At 39.0% G+C, this 13,834-nt stretch overlaps 1 protein-coding gene across 4 annotated transcripts in view; it reads left to right on the top strand.

Annotated features, from left to right (window-relative positions):
• The window catches only part of LOC148026735 (flavin-containing monooxygenase FMO GS-OX-like 4), an 82,940-nt gene extending 71,933 nt beyond the window's left edge, over window positions 1-11,007 (top strand). The window contains exons 4-7 of one of the 4 annotated variants that reach the window (XM_087691236.1): window positions 5,814-5,896; window positions 5,973-6,108; window positions 9,212-9,361; window positions 10,447-11,007. In XM_087691236.1, coding sequence (XP_087547362.1) covers window positions 5,814-5,896; window positions 5,973-6,108; window positions 9,212-9,361; window positions 10,447-10,650 — 573 coding nt within the window. In that variant the 3' untranslated portion in view covers window positions 10,651-11,007. Of the gene's footprint in view, window positions 1-5,813; window positions 5,897-5,972; window positions 6,109-8,606; window positions 9,019-9,169; window positions 9,362-10,446 lie in introns of those variants that run through there. The other 3 variants (XM_087691235.1, XM_087691238.1, XM_087691237.1) reach the window with 3 other exon arrangements.
• Window positions 11,008-13,834: the final 2,827 nt, after the last annotated feature.

Below are 13,834 nucleotides of genomic sequence, written 5' to 3'. Positions count from 1 at the left end.
TATATTACTAGCCATACCTTGATACATTGGGCCTTGCACACCATGCATTGGTTGTTGCATACCATAAGGAGTTGTGCCATACATCCTCGTATGCAGTCCTTGATCCGTCATAATATGGAAACTAGTGCTACCACTAAAGTACTTTGGTTGCCCCATCATTGTATGTGTGCCCTACTATCCAAAAAGCATTGGATTGGCATTTCCAAGTTGACCTTGCATATGCATCAATTGCCTCATTGGCATCATTTTTTTATGCTCACTACCCACTTTTGAAACATCATGCTACTGTATTTGCTCTTCCTTCAGTGCATTTACTGTTGTGAAGCTCTTGAGGATGATTACTTCTTCTTGCCTTTGTTGTCCTCCTTTCAGGGGTTCAAAAAGTGCATGAACAGAGGATGATTTGCCAATTGCACAAACATTTCAGCTGCTGTCTTCAATTGATATTTAAATTAGTCATCAAATTCATCTTCCTCTTATTGGTTATCAACTCCTAAAGGCCTAGAAGGAAGCATATTTTGGTCTAAACCAACAAATTAGCTTGCTATCCATATTGTAAGCTTGTTCCAAGATTAGGCATTGCATTTTCTACTTCATTATGTGCATTTTCAGAATGAGATGCATCATTAGTGCTTGATTTCATCTCACTATTTGAAGACATTCTTGCTATAATACTCAACTGAATACAATTTCAGCACTAGAGCAAAGCTTTTGACCTTCAATTGGGTGATGGTATTTCAACGATGGAACCTTAAAACCAGCCTTCCTTCTCAAATAGGGTGGTAGTAACATGATTTAACAATAATTATAGCAAGTAATTAATTCGCATAAACTGAAATATAGACTTAACGACTTTAATCTTGAACAATGGATAGCTTGTTGGACCCAAATTGGTTCCCCTTGTGGTATTTCTCTAACTTTTATTGCAAATGGATGGAGTACAATTGAAATCCTTTGATCTCCTTTGCTATCCAAGTGCCTCTTATTGTCAAAATTGACCAGCAAAGCCTTCAAACCAAATTGCCCCTTGGTTTGCTTGAGATTGGCCTTCACCCTGCTCCTCAAAAGAAAAATTAAGCCCCAAATTTGATATTGACTGATTGGTCTCTTGAACCTTTTTAAATTTCTTTAGATGTTTGCAACACGCAATGAGGCTAGAATCTCTTATTTGAGAAGAAATTTGGCTAATTCACACATGGATGAGGGTGACGCTATGATAGATCACCTTACTTACATTCAGGATTTAAGAGAGTAGCTGTTGAATATTGCTAAGCGATGACCGATGAAAAGATGATCAAACATCACCTTGAACTCTCTTCTAGAGTCTTAGCTTGGTTTTCACACTTCACTGAATTTGTCTATGAGGGGGACACAACTGTCCCTCACATTTATAGAGTTAATCAGCCTCTTCATTGTTGGAGGGATTGACTTGGAAGGATGTGGCTATGAGAGTAGGTGATGTAGCTATGCTCTCTACGTACAAAAGCAAGGGCAGAGGCAAGCAAGAAGTGAAAAATCAGCCTTTTGATGTGGGACAGTCATCTGGTAAGGCTGCCCAAGATTCAGATAAGGGAAAATAAGAAATGCCACTATTGTAAAAATGAGGCCATTACATAGATGAATGCTGCAAGAGGTTAGCAAAGGAAAAGGAGGATTTGGCTTGGGCTCTGACTTGACTGTCCACAAAATATCAGCCACTTGGTCTTTTGATTACTACAGTCAACTTTGTTGAGGAGGACTATGCATTTCTGACTTGCAGCTACGACATGACATCATAGAAACAGGGAACGGCCATTCCGGCCTATAAGAACGGCATAACACATTTCAAACCATCCGAGGAGGTGAAAAGGCCAAGGAACATTCCTTGCTGTTCCCAAGGCGGTTTCCTATCGTTCCCCTTGCCGTTCCCTATTTGGAATGACTGTTCTAGGCACGTTGACAAAAAATTGACGTTTTTTCTAGTTTTTTCTTTTTGCGTGTGTCACACTTCTACCACATGTTCACTTGCACACACTAATCTCTCTCTCTCTCTCTCTCTCTCTCTCTCTCTCTCAGGTTGAAGATTCATAGTGTTAAGATAAGCCACAAGCCAATCACGAGTCCATGCAAAGTTCAAATTTGATGCATTATCAACTCTTGCAAATCACAATTAAATTTCAGCCTATCCTCAATTCCAAGGTAATCATGCATTTATATTGTCTAATTTCAAGGGAAATTGGGATAATTGGAGCATTTGGGGCAATTCAGGGCAATTTGGAGCTATGGGGGCAATGGAGTCAATTTTGGGACATTTGAGTCAACTTGGAGCATTGAGGGGTATGGGGCAATTAGAGGGACATTCGGGGCATTTGGGAATCTATGGCATTTTTGGGGCGTTGAGAGCAATTTGGGGCATTTAAGGCAATTTGGGCGATTTGTAGCATTGGGGGGCTATTGGGACAATTGGAGCAATTTGGGTCATGTTAGGCATATTTGGGGCACTTAAGAAATGTGCCGTTCCCCCCATTCCTGTTCCCTAACGTGGACGTTCCCCTCCTTCCAGGGGGTCCCGTTCGCGTTCCTGTTCCTATTCCAGGGGGGGACATTTGAGTCAATTTGGGGCATTGAGGGGTATGGGGCAACTAGAGGGACATTTGGGGCATTTGGGAACTTATGGCATTTTTGGGGCCTTGAGAGCAATTTAGGGCATTTAAGGCAATTTGGGCAATTTTTAGCATTGGGGGGCTTTTGGGACAATTGGAGCAATTTGGGTCATGTAAGGCATATTTGGGGCACTTAAGACATGTGCTGTTCCCCCCATTCCTGTTCCCTGACGTGGATGTTCCCCCCGTTACAGGGGGTTCCATTCCCGTTCCCGTTCCTGTTCTAGGTAGCTATGTATGACATGTCTATGGCTGATTCAGCATTTACTGCTGCTGAGATGCAGTATACATGGTATTTCAATAGTGGGGTATCCAGGCATTCCCGTTCTAGGTAACTATGTATGACATGTCTATGTCTGATTCAGCATTTACTGCTGCTGAGGTGCAGTATACATGGTATTTCGATAGTGGGGTATCCAGGCACATCACTTCACGGAAGTGTTTGTTTACATCCATACAATTAGCCCCTATGGGAAAGAGAATTTCTTGTGCGAATAGCTCTAGCTATGATGTATGTGGCATTGGTACAATTATAATTACTGCCAGATGGGTTCGATTTTCAGCTTATGGATGTTTTGTTTGTGTGGGGGATCACTAAAAACCTTCTTTCAATTTCAGCCTTCAATAAACAAGGTTTTTAAGTCATCTTTGAAGATGACAAATGCATTTTTAGAGATAGAGAGCTTGATTATATTTTTGCTTACTAGGGACTTTGTACAAAGTTTTGCTTTTGCTTGATACTTATGATAAGAAATCTCTTCATGCTCTGATAGTTAGCACACAAACTCGCACTATCCAGAACACGATGTTTTGGCATGCTCGCTATGGTTACATGAGTTTTGGCAGTCTTATGACTTTTCAGAGGTGTTAGATGGTTGATGATTTGCCTACTTTAGATATTTGACCTCCCCATGCTTGTGAGGGTTGCATTCATGGCAAAATGCACATGTTTGCCTTTAAGAAGGATGGTGTAGTGCATGATATCCAGAAATGCAGCTCATACACTCTAATGTGTGTGGTCTTATGCGGATGAGAGCACTCAGTGGTCATTTGTATTTTGTTTACATTTATCGATGACCACTCTAGGTATGCTTGGGTGTATGGTTTGGAGGCCCAATTGGATGTGTTTACACACTTCACACACTTGGTTGTGAAATTGGAAGCCGAAATAGGTTTAAAGGTGTAGACCCTACACACAAATTGAGGGGGGAAGTATATGTTTTGTGCTTTTAAGACATTCTTGCTTGAGCATGGCATTACACATTAGGCCATTGTGAGGATGATACCTCAACAAAATGGAGTGACTGAAAGAAAGGATCGCACACGCATGGAGATGACCAGACGTATGCTAAAAAGTAAAGGGCTGCCACAAGTTTTTGCTTGAGGGCCTACAATGTGCCAATCATGTATTTAATAGGAGTTTTGACGAAAGCACTTAAGACGATCACTTCTTTTGAGGCATGGCATAATTGGAAACCAAAAATTGATTACTTTTGGGTGTTTGGATGCATAGCACATGCTCATGTGCCTAAAGAGCTTCTCAGGAAGCTAGATAATAAGGCACTTAAATGTATTTTTGTTGGATATAGTTTAGAAAGCAAAGGCTATTGTTTGTATTATTCTTGCACCTCAACATGTTTTTGTTAGCAAAGATGTCATTTTTGCTAAAAATGCAGCCTCTTCCCTTGATCAGTTTGAAATGCCAACCACCTATGAGAATGGTGATGTCTTTGAGGGTCTTTTGCTACTTGCATTGGTATCCATGCCTATTGAACAAAAAAAAACATATGCATTACAAGATGTTGAGCTTGTCCCAGTTGCCCAAAACCAACCTCCAGTTGATCCACTTTCTTGTAGGGCAGTGCATGGTTCCATTGGTAAGGCTCTGTTTGAGGTTGTGGAGGGTAGGTGGTAGGCTCCATTCGGTAAGGCTCCATTTGAGGTCGTAGAGGGTGTAGGAAAGTGCTTCCTATTTTGCACAGTAAGGATAAGATCTTTGAGGTTGATTGCTATGTTGAGAGCATGGATGTGGCTTATTAGAAGGTAAAGTAGGCGCTTTAGAGATCGCAAGAGATGCAAAAGAGGAGAGTTGACCACCATAGATGTGCTTTGTAGTTTGCAAAGAGTGACAATATAGTGCTGCCTTTTGAAAAAGCAAGGTTGAAAAAGATGAAGGGTAGAGAGAGATTGTATCCAAGTTGAATATGCATTATTGTGGGCCCTTTCAAGTATTGGAGAAGATTGATGATGTTGCATATAGGGCCTAGCCTGAAATTACCTCCATTTTCATGGTGATGTGCTAGAGGATATATTTGCTGAAATTTAGCTTGAGGTCGAGTAGCTAGATGAGATTTTTGATACATAGCGGATTTTCGCACGTAAGGAAAGTTTCGAGAATGGATTTGTTCACTAATGGATGCTAAATGGATGGAAGAGGGTGACTTGGTAGACCATTCTTAGTTGCTGCAACTTTACCTCGATGCTTTTTAGCTTGAGATAACTTTAGATCGGGCTTAGGCAAGTTCGTAGAGCAAGGATCCAGAGTGTTGCCTCAAGAGGGAGGTAGCACTTCCACTCCTCTAGTGATAGATAGCTCTATTGTATAGTGGATCTCAAATGTAAGCATCTGAGGTATTGTTGTTGATAGTATGTTTGCCATGGGATCACTATTTAGTGTACTTGTCATTGTAGTTGGTATGCATATGGATATAGTTTTCACCATGGCTCTGAAACTATACATTTGCATCAGACTATGATCATTAGAGATTGGTTATCATTTGCTGCTTTATTGTGGACAATCATTGGTTTTTAGTGGTACTCAGTTGGTTTTTATGGACAGCAGTGTGTTTTATGAATGCCATTGATAGTTCAGCCGTGATTTATGGTTTAGTCTATGCATTACTATGGTTGATTAGCGATAACATTTGTGTTAAATTAGCAATGGATGCACCCTATGAGGTTTTGGCAGCAGTTTGGACTTCTTTTCGTGCAATATGCAGTAACATGGTTAAGCAATAGTAGTCGATGTTGCCTTACTATGATGCCTTAGGAAAATTCCAGTGCAGTATATTTTGCTTTTGGCAAAATAGTCCTTTTTACAGAAAGTGTTCCTGTTTAGTGTACTGTGTATGTACATGTATCTTCATGTGTTGTTTCTCTGTATGAACACAGGTACAATCAGCCGAGGAAGATGGTACAATTTTGTTTGAAGATGGCCAGTCTGTTTGTGCTCATGTGATATTGTTTTGTACAGGGTATGTTAAAAGCTAGTTCACAAGCACGTCATTTCAATGTTCTGATATAAGTAATGAGATTTGATATGTTGCTCAGGTATGAGTTTTCTTTCCCGTTTTTGGATTCAAAAGGCATTGTTGATGTCGACAATGGTCGTGTTGGCCCACTTTATCAGCATGTATTTCCACCTTTGTTATCACCTTCCCTCTCATTTATTGGACTTCCTTTCAAGGTAAGCAACATTACAAAACTTTGTTTGTTGCTAAGTGAAAGTTTTGTCATTCTTGCTGTCTTTTTACCAAGCAAGTGAACTTACATCTTTAGAGATGTCTGGGGAGAGAAGGTATGATTTTTGCATCTCTAATGTTTGTGTCAAAGATGATTGTTAGCTTCAACCCTGTGCTGCTGCTGTTGCTGCAGTTTTACCTGGGATTTTTGCATCTTTAATGTTGGTGTCAAAGAGATTGTTAGCTTCAACCTTGTGCTGCTACTGCATTTAATCAATGATAATTTTGGTAGACCATTGGGCAAGAACATTTTCTTAGACCATAGTGTGCTCCTCAGAGACATGTTTGGAATGTTTGCTTGTCAATGGTACATAAAGATGCCAGTCAATCAGCTGAGTGGAGGTCACACGACACAGTGTGGAACAGAGAAGGTAAAAGATCTAAGTCTGATACTATGAGGCCAAGGAAGATTTATGATCCTATGGTACATAAAGGTGTAAGCCAATCAGCTGAGATGGAGGTTACACAATGGGAAATGAAGAAAGTAAACATCTAAGTTAGATACATTAAAGCATTAGCATAAATTTTGAGAGGAACATTTGCAGTGGAAAAAGTGAGAATGCAATACTTAAAACTTCATCGTACTAGTTGGCCCAGATGGGGAAAGTGAGAATAAAACACTTAAAACTTCATCGTGCTAGTTAGTCCCGGACTCTGGATTGTTCGTTGCTCCAATGAGTTAGTAGTCAACTGGTCAACGTGCTTTCTATCTATACTACTCCCATGATTTGAGCGAAGGATTACTTTGACCTTTATTTTATGCTAGTTGGTGTAAAAGGTGTTTGCACCTAAACACACTCTCACACTGTTTACACATGGGGCATGATAAAAGAACTAACACATGTATCCAATAGGATGGTGATAAAGGCTGAAGGTAGAGGCTTGAGGGAGAGGTGGTGATGGCTTTAGCAAGGAAAGTGATGATAACAAGAAGAGAAGAGTAGCCTGCCCATGATCTCCTTTTATAGAACATTTTGAGCTAAATTTCCTACCAAAATTTTTGAATCTCATATTTTGAAAATATTTACTTGAAATCTGGTTTGAGGCTATATGAGATCTGAAGAATATAGCAAATAAATAGGAGATTAACTTAAGGCTAAATCTTTGATAGCTTTACTTGTAGTGCCATTGTCTCCACCTTCCACATTGGCACTTTTGATATGTCTTCTGTTAGGTATGCTCAATGCCCCACCTTCGTAAGGTGCCACCAATGATCCATGGTGCTCTAAGTTGTAAGGCCCCCATTATGAGGAGAAGCATTGTGTGAGCACGAACATTGGTTGGGTCCTAACTTGTATATTAGATGAGGTCTATGTGATTGGATGGCAAAAAAGTGACCTTTGTGGATCTAGCCTTTGGGTTTAGAGTAGTTATGCTAGTAGCAACTCAAGGCACAATGCATCGACTTGCGGTGTGTGGAAGTTAACAGGGATGATCGACTAGGGAGTTATCGAGTTCCTTATAATATTTCCCGGCCGACTAGGGAAGGTTTGTAACATGGTCGGGTAGGTTGACTAGGCTACCTTCCCGGGCTATAAAAGGAAGACCCCACCAAAGCCATTGTCAATCTATCTTTCACCTAGTTAGAGTTCTTCCTGTAGCTAGCCTTAAGCTCTTCGCCTATCATCTGTTTGGATTCCCATCTAAGCTCCACAATGGAAGCGCATGGGTGGATAGAGCCATCTTTGTATGAATTTGTTTGAAAGTAAAGCAACTTTTGTTCTTTTCATATTTGCTATGTATTCTCTACTCCTTACTCAGATTCTGTCCGCTGCACTATGTAATTTCTACATCCTTGTGCGCCTCTCCTAAGTATCTCCCTATCTAAACATGGAGTTAGTGTGAGGAGGTTCATGTTTGGCCAATGGCACATCTCAACCCAAATGATATAAAAGCATGTCCATGTATCTTGGTCTTATAATGAAACTCTCCTCAAAAAGATGGACAAGGTGGTCCTTGTAAAAGGCCATCTTTGTGCTAGGTGCTGTTGGTGAGATCCATCTTCTCTCAATATCTGTCATAGTGAGGTGCATCCTGATGACTCAGTTCAGCTTGTCATGGCAGAGCTACATGTAGTGGTGGTAATGCATCCATTTGAAGCCCATGTTACCTTAGCCATGTAATATAACCTGTGCAAATGAGCATCTTGTGACTCCTCCCTAGGCGAGTTCCTGTGAGAAGCATAGTGATATCTACCCAAACTCTAGGGTCATCTCCTATGGTTTGTGGATGCACCTGACCACCTGGAAGAGGTGCTTCAAACACCATTTTGGGGGTAGATTGTATGATGTGCTTTCATTGTTGAGGATGGGGCTTTATTAAGTTTAGATTTCTGCTAGTAGCTGTGCGGCCGTTCTTTTAGCTGTGCATGTTGGCTATGTGGAGCAACATCAATTTGCACTCATAATGCATTGTCGTCACCAATTGCTCTTGCCTTTTCCAGGTTACGGTCTATCACTCCTATCTTATCACTGTGTGAAATGGAGACAGAGCTGGCACTGGCTTTCTTGTAATTACCCTTTCGAAGCTCGATGAATTATAAAACTTGGCAAGAGGAAGATTTGGTATCATCTGAGCAGGGGAATATAGCCCTAAGTTAAGGGGAACAATATTGACATTGATGCATGTCATGAAAGAGCTGGAATGTTAGTACATGATAAAAAAAAACAGATCTTAGGACTGCACTTAAGATGGTGGTGTGATCCATCTCGTTATTATTGAGATTCAGGGGCAAGCCTTACATAACTTGCTTCCATGGCAACTACTTATATAATGTGAGCTGTGCTGCATTCATAGCTGAAGTTAAGTAGCCACCGCTAAAAGTGGCTAGATGTGTGCCTCTGTCCATATAGAAGCATGTTTCTGGTCAACGTCATCAGAAAAGATTATATGACAGAGCCATTTCATGTATGACTTGTTCGTTTTGCTGCCTTCTGAAGGCTTAAATAATTGTTAAAATTTTAAATACAACAGTCTTCTTCACTGTTTTAAATGACAAAATCGTAGTTTGGGTTTGTGCTTTAGGTTATACCTTTTCCACTTATGCAGCTGCAATCAAAATGGATAGCTATGGTTTTGTCAAGAAGGATCCCATTACCAACAAGACGAGAGATGATGAAGGTTGTGGAAGAATTCTATGCAAGTCTTGAAGTCAAGAGGCTCCCCAAATATAGGACTCATGATGTTGGTTTTTACCAGGTAACAAAGTTGTACAAACATGATGAAAACTAATGAGCACGTAATTTTGAGGAAAATTCTTGTCATAACTCCTTCCTATAGCAGTTGTATGTGTTCTACCTTTTGTATGGTCAGTCTTTTGGGAGGATTATTGGGATTGCGAGATAGTGAAGCATTTGGCATGCAAGGGTATGTAGCTGTCTTTACCACCAATCAGCTGAGTATGCTTAAAGCATGTGACGATAAAGTGTCAACTTCATAAATCTGTTCATCCCACACGAATTGGATAACGACAAACATCTTATACTCTTGATTATGAGCCAGTCTGCGGCTTAACTCTTAACTCATCTCTTGCTATGTACAAGACCTGGAAGTTGACATTTCTGAACAGATGTCAGCTTAATGGAAGAGATGTGTACTCACAGAACTTGCACCGATGATCTTTGAGTTCGATTCCCTGTATTTACTGCCTCTCTGCACTTCAAACTTCCTGAAGCAGTGAATGGATTCGCAGATGATTAGATCATAGGAGGGACTAATGATTTTATCATAGGAGGGTCCAAGGCTGGAAGGGGAGTAACACATCTATTGTGTTGGAAATTTTCCACGCAGCTGTTTCATGTATGTCCATAGCAATGTACATTTCCAACTAGGGATTGGGGCAAATAATTGCTCCCAAAGAAGCCTCTCATCCTGTTTCTGAGCATCATTGTCTTCCGTGTTAGTTTTTTTCTCTTCTATAGAATCTCAGTCCTGATTGTGAACCTGTACTGTAAAGCAATGCTTCAAGATTGTGAGGCCATACCGTAAAGCAATGCTGCAAGGTGCATGGTATTGTGCAGACCAGACCTAACAATTTGCTGACACCCTGCACACATTCAATGTATATTGAGTTTAGGCATGGATGAATTTTGCATCACATGCACGAAGACAGGCATCTACATGCGCACATTCAAGCTTGCATGCATGTGCACACCCCTCACAACAATGAAGAAGAGTTACATTCAGATTGTTGTCACGTTTGGTTTAATCAGTTTCTAACATAATTCTGCTTTATATTCTGCCTTGATTACCTTCTTGATTACTTTTTTCCATTATCTTGCCAGTTTGAATATGATGATTGGCTAGTGAAACAGTGTGGCTGTGCACCACTTGAGTGTTGGAGGAAGGATATATATATGGATTCTAGCAAGAAAAAGCACTCAGATCCTGATGGTTACAGAGATAAATGGGAAGATCAAGACATTTATGAGATTGCTGTCAAAGATCTGATGAATCGGAGAACAAGTGTTCAGTATGCCAGCTACTGAACACTGGATATCTTAAAAAGTCTTTTGTTGGGTTAGTATTGTTTTGGGGGCAATTCTTGTCAATGAGCATTTCCCACTCTTTAAACTGTTTGAAGGGCAGATTTTTGTTATTGAAAAGATGGTAATAGTATTATGCCATTTAAAGTTTAACTTGGATGTTCATCTACTACCTTTAACCCAAAATGGAACAAAAACACTGCTGGTTTGGACTTTATTGCCTCTCACAATCTCTTGAGAATGAATTCCTTGTTCCTATGGAAGCTCATAAAGAGAATTGGCAGCCACTTTCACCACCTTAAAGCATTATATAATATAAAGCTTACCACATTCTTAAACACCATGTTATAAATGTAAGTAGATGATCTTAATCCACTGATTCTAACGTGTAGTACTTTTGAATAATTATTCTTCATGGTTGCATGGAAACTTATCCACCCAAGGGCTCCATTCATAAAAGGAGCTTTCAGAGATGATCAATGGGTAGATAGGATCAATACCTTTAATTTTTGTAGGTATTCAATCCTGAAGCAACTTTGAAAATCTTTTTGAACTCCATCATGTCTAGATTCTACTCGATTTCAGGGATTTCTTGTAGGGGCCATTCAAATGCAAAATTTGAAACTGTGCTCATACAATCTTTATTAATATGGTTTGCTTTTGCATGGAGGTATATTTCATGACAATTTTCCACGAATTAGCATTCTTGGTATTATTGGGAAATTTTGCCTCTTCTAAAGGTTCTCATTCTATGTTCCTTGATAATTTCTCAAATTTCTACAATGTAAGAGTCAATTCTCATGTAAGAAAGTTCAAGTCCAATTACATGCAGCATCAACTTTTTGGTGGTCTCTCACAATCACATATTTGTTGTTGGCCATTGATGCAAATGTGCCAAACATCTTGGTGGCATAGGCAAGTTTGCTATTAGTTCCATGATCAAAATAATGTGACACTGTCAATGTTGATAGGATGCAATTGGAGATGCATGTTAGTAGTAAATGCGAGTTTGCTATTAGATCTAGTTTAATAAGCATCACATTGATGGAAGAGTTACTATTATCATCCACTCTGCATTGCTTTGGTGTTGATTTGGATAGGCAATATAAGACAAGAAATTTGGATATACCAACTTGGAAAGATTCATGGAGCAAATGATCTTGGTTATATCGAATTGGAAGGCTATTGATGCTATAAAAATTGATTGCTTTTGCGTCATGTTGATCTACATATGTTGGATAGGGGGACTAAAATGCATGGATTGGTTACAATTCAGGTCTATATATTAGTGGAGGTTGGTGCATATCCTTGGATTTTGTGGATTATTTTGAGATTGTTGCCATCTTCACTTATTATCCTAAAGGTACTCTAATGAATACTTTTAATTTTTTGATTCATTAAGGTAGCCCTTATGATATAAGAATTTGAGCTTGCCCCAACAAAATCAAATACTATTTTCTAATAGGTTTATTTTGGGCAAACAATGATTGCTTTGGCATTTTGTACCTAACAATTTTTGTCTTCACAACACTAATTTAGATGATTTTCACTCCCTTTGATTTCTTTGGATATGAGAATGGACTAATAGACAGCTTGCTCTTTGTGAGCATAATCTTAGGGGATTTTCTTATAGAAGGTGCTGGTGCCCTAGTTTCTTTTTTTGGTGGTTCATTTATAGGGAAGAGCAGTTGTTCCTTTTCTCTTCTTATATACTTCCAAAAATGGGATAAGAAAGAACCAAATGACATTGACTTAAATGGGACTATTTATATCGTCTATATCAAGAAAGAGAATGTACTTGTGGAATATTGGAAAGTATTCAAGACACTTATGACCAAAGTCTTTGTTTCTCTGCTTGAGAAAGAAAAGTTGGCAAGGTGGTATGAACAGGCTTGTCTCCTTTGAATGTGCATGTATAGCAATTGAGAGAGAAACCTTACTCGAGCAGTAGTCTTCTTCACCTTCACAATACACAACAGATAATGATAGATGGCAAGAGATGTATGATTAAATTTTCTTGAATCTAGGAGTAAGTGTGATTACAAATGGGCATAGATAAGCTAGTGGTATAAAGTATGCTACTTGTGTAGTAGGTGTAATTGAATAGTAACTATAATAGATAATCATTGGTGCGTGTTGACCATGTTTCCCATCTCTCATTCGGATATTATAAATGTAGAATGGCTAGTCTATTGGGTCCTTTGGCATGTATTGAGCAAGACTCAATGTAATGAGAGGATATTTGTATTACTTATGGTATGTGAAAGTGTAAGTGCAATTCTCTAATACCATTTTGTTAACATTCAAATAATTGGTAACTATGGTGTCATCTTTCATCCATTGTAGAGTATCAAGGTGCTCTTTCAAATATATGAGTGGATGTGGGGTACAATTTTCTATTTTTATAGATAGATCCAATAAGCATGAGCACATGCATCTATACATCATTGTTTGAAGGCATCTTGATATCTTAAAGGAATTGCTAAATTTATTAAAATAATTACTACCATGTATGCTTGAATCAGAGTAGCAAATTGTCTACTTCCAATAAAGTAATGACTACAATAAATAATGTACATGTACTGAAGAATGAAACAATGGTACATATTGATGCCATGATGATAATTTTTGTGAGGAGTTGTGGATTATGGAGTGTTTTGGTACCTATATCTTTTAGAGCTCTTGATATATGCTTTTTGCACAACTAAGACATTTGAACAGCTTCCAATATAGCTAGGAGTAGTTTACAGATTTAAGTATGAGTATGATAAGTCATGGTATCCATTAGAACCATGATGGCATGAGTGGGATCTTTTTAAAATCCTATGGCTAGGGGAGAAAATGAGATGCACTAGTTCAATTCAGTAACATTATGTGTTGGAGGTCCTCTAGTAGACAAAATGATTTCTCAACATGGAGGTAGCATCCTCACAATGACTTTTCTTTTAGTTTCTCAATTCTCTTGAATATCTAAACTTCTCAAATTCAAATTCACATGTGCTTCAAAATTGGAACCATATGAGTGTGTACTCATGGTTGAGTCTCAAAGAGGCTCTCTTCTTTATAAGCAATCTCTATATGCATTGTACATATTTAATCATTTTGAAAAAGAAAATGTTACTGCATTAGCATATATCTTTGAAAAGGGATTGAAACATTGTAAAAAGGTAATCATTACTCTAGGTTG

The sequence above is a fragment of the Lygodium microphyllum genome, chromosome 13 (assembly GCF_053477565.2).
Source record: "Lygodium microphyllum isolate KBCC chromosome 13, Lygodium_microphyllum_v1.1.10, whole genome shotgun sequence".
Classification (NCBI taxonomy): Eukaryota; Viridiplantae; Streptophyta; class Polypodiopsida; order Schizaeales; family Lygodiaceae; genus Lygodium; species Lygodium microphyllum.
The sequence above is the reverse complement of the archived record's forward strand: the minus strand, read 5'-3'. Positions and strand labels throughout refer to the sequence as shown.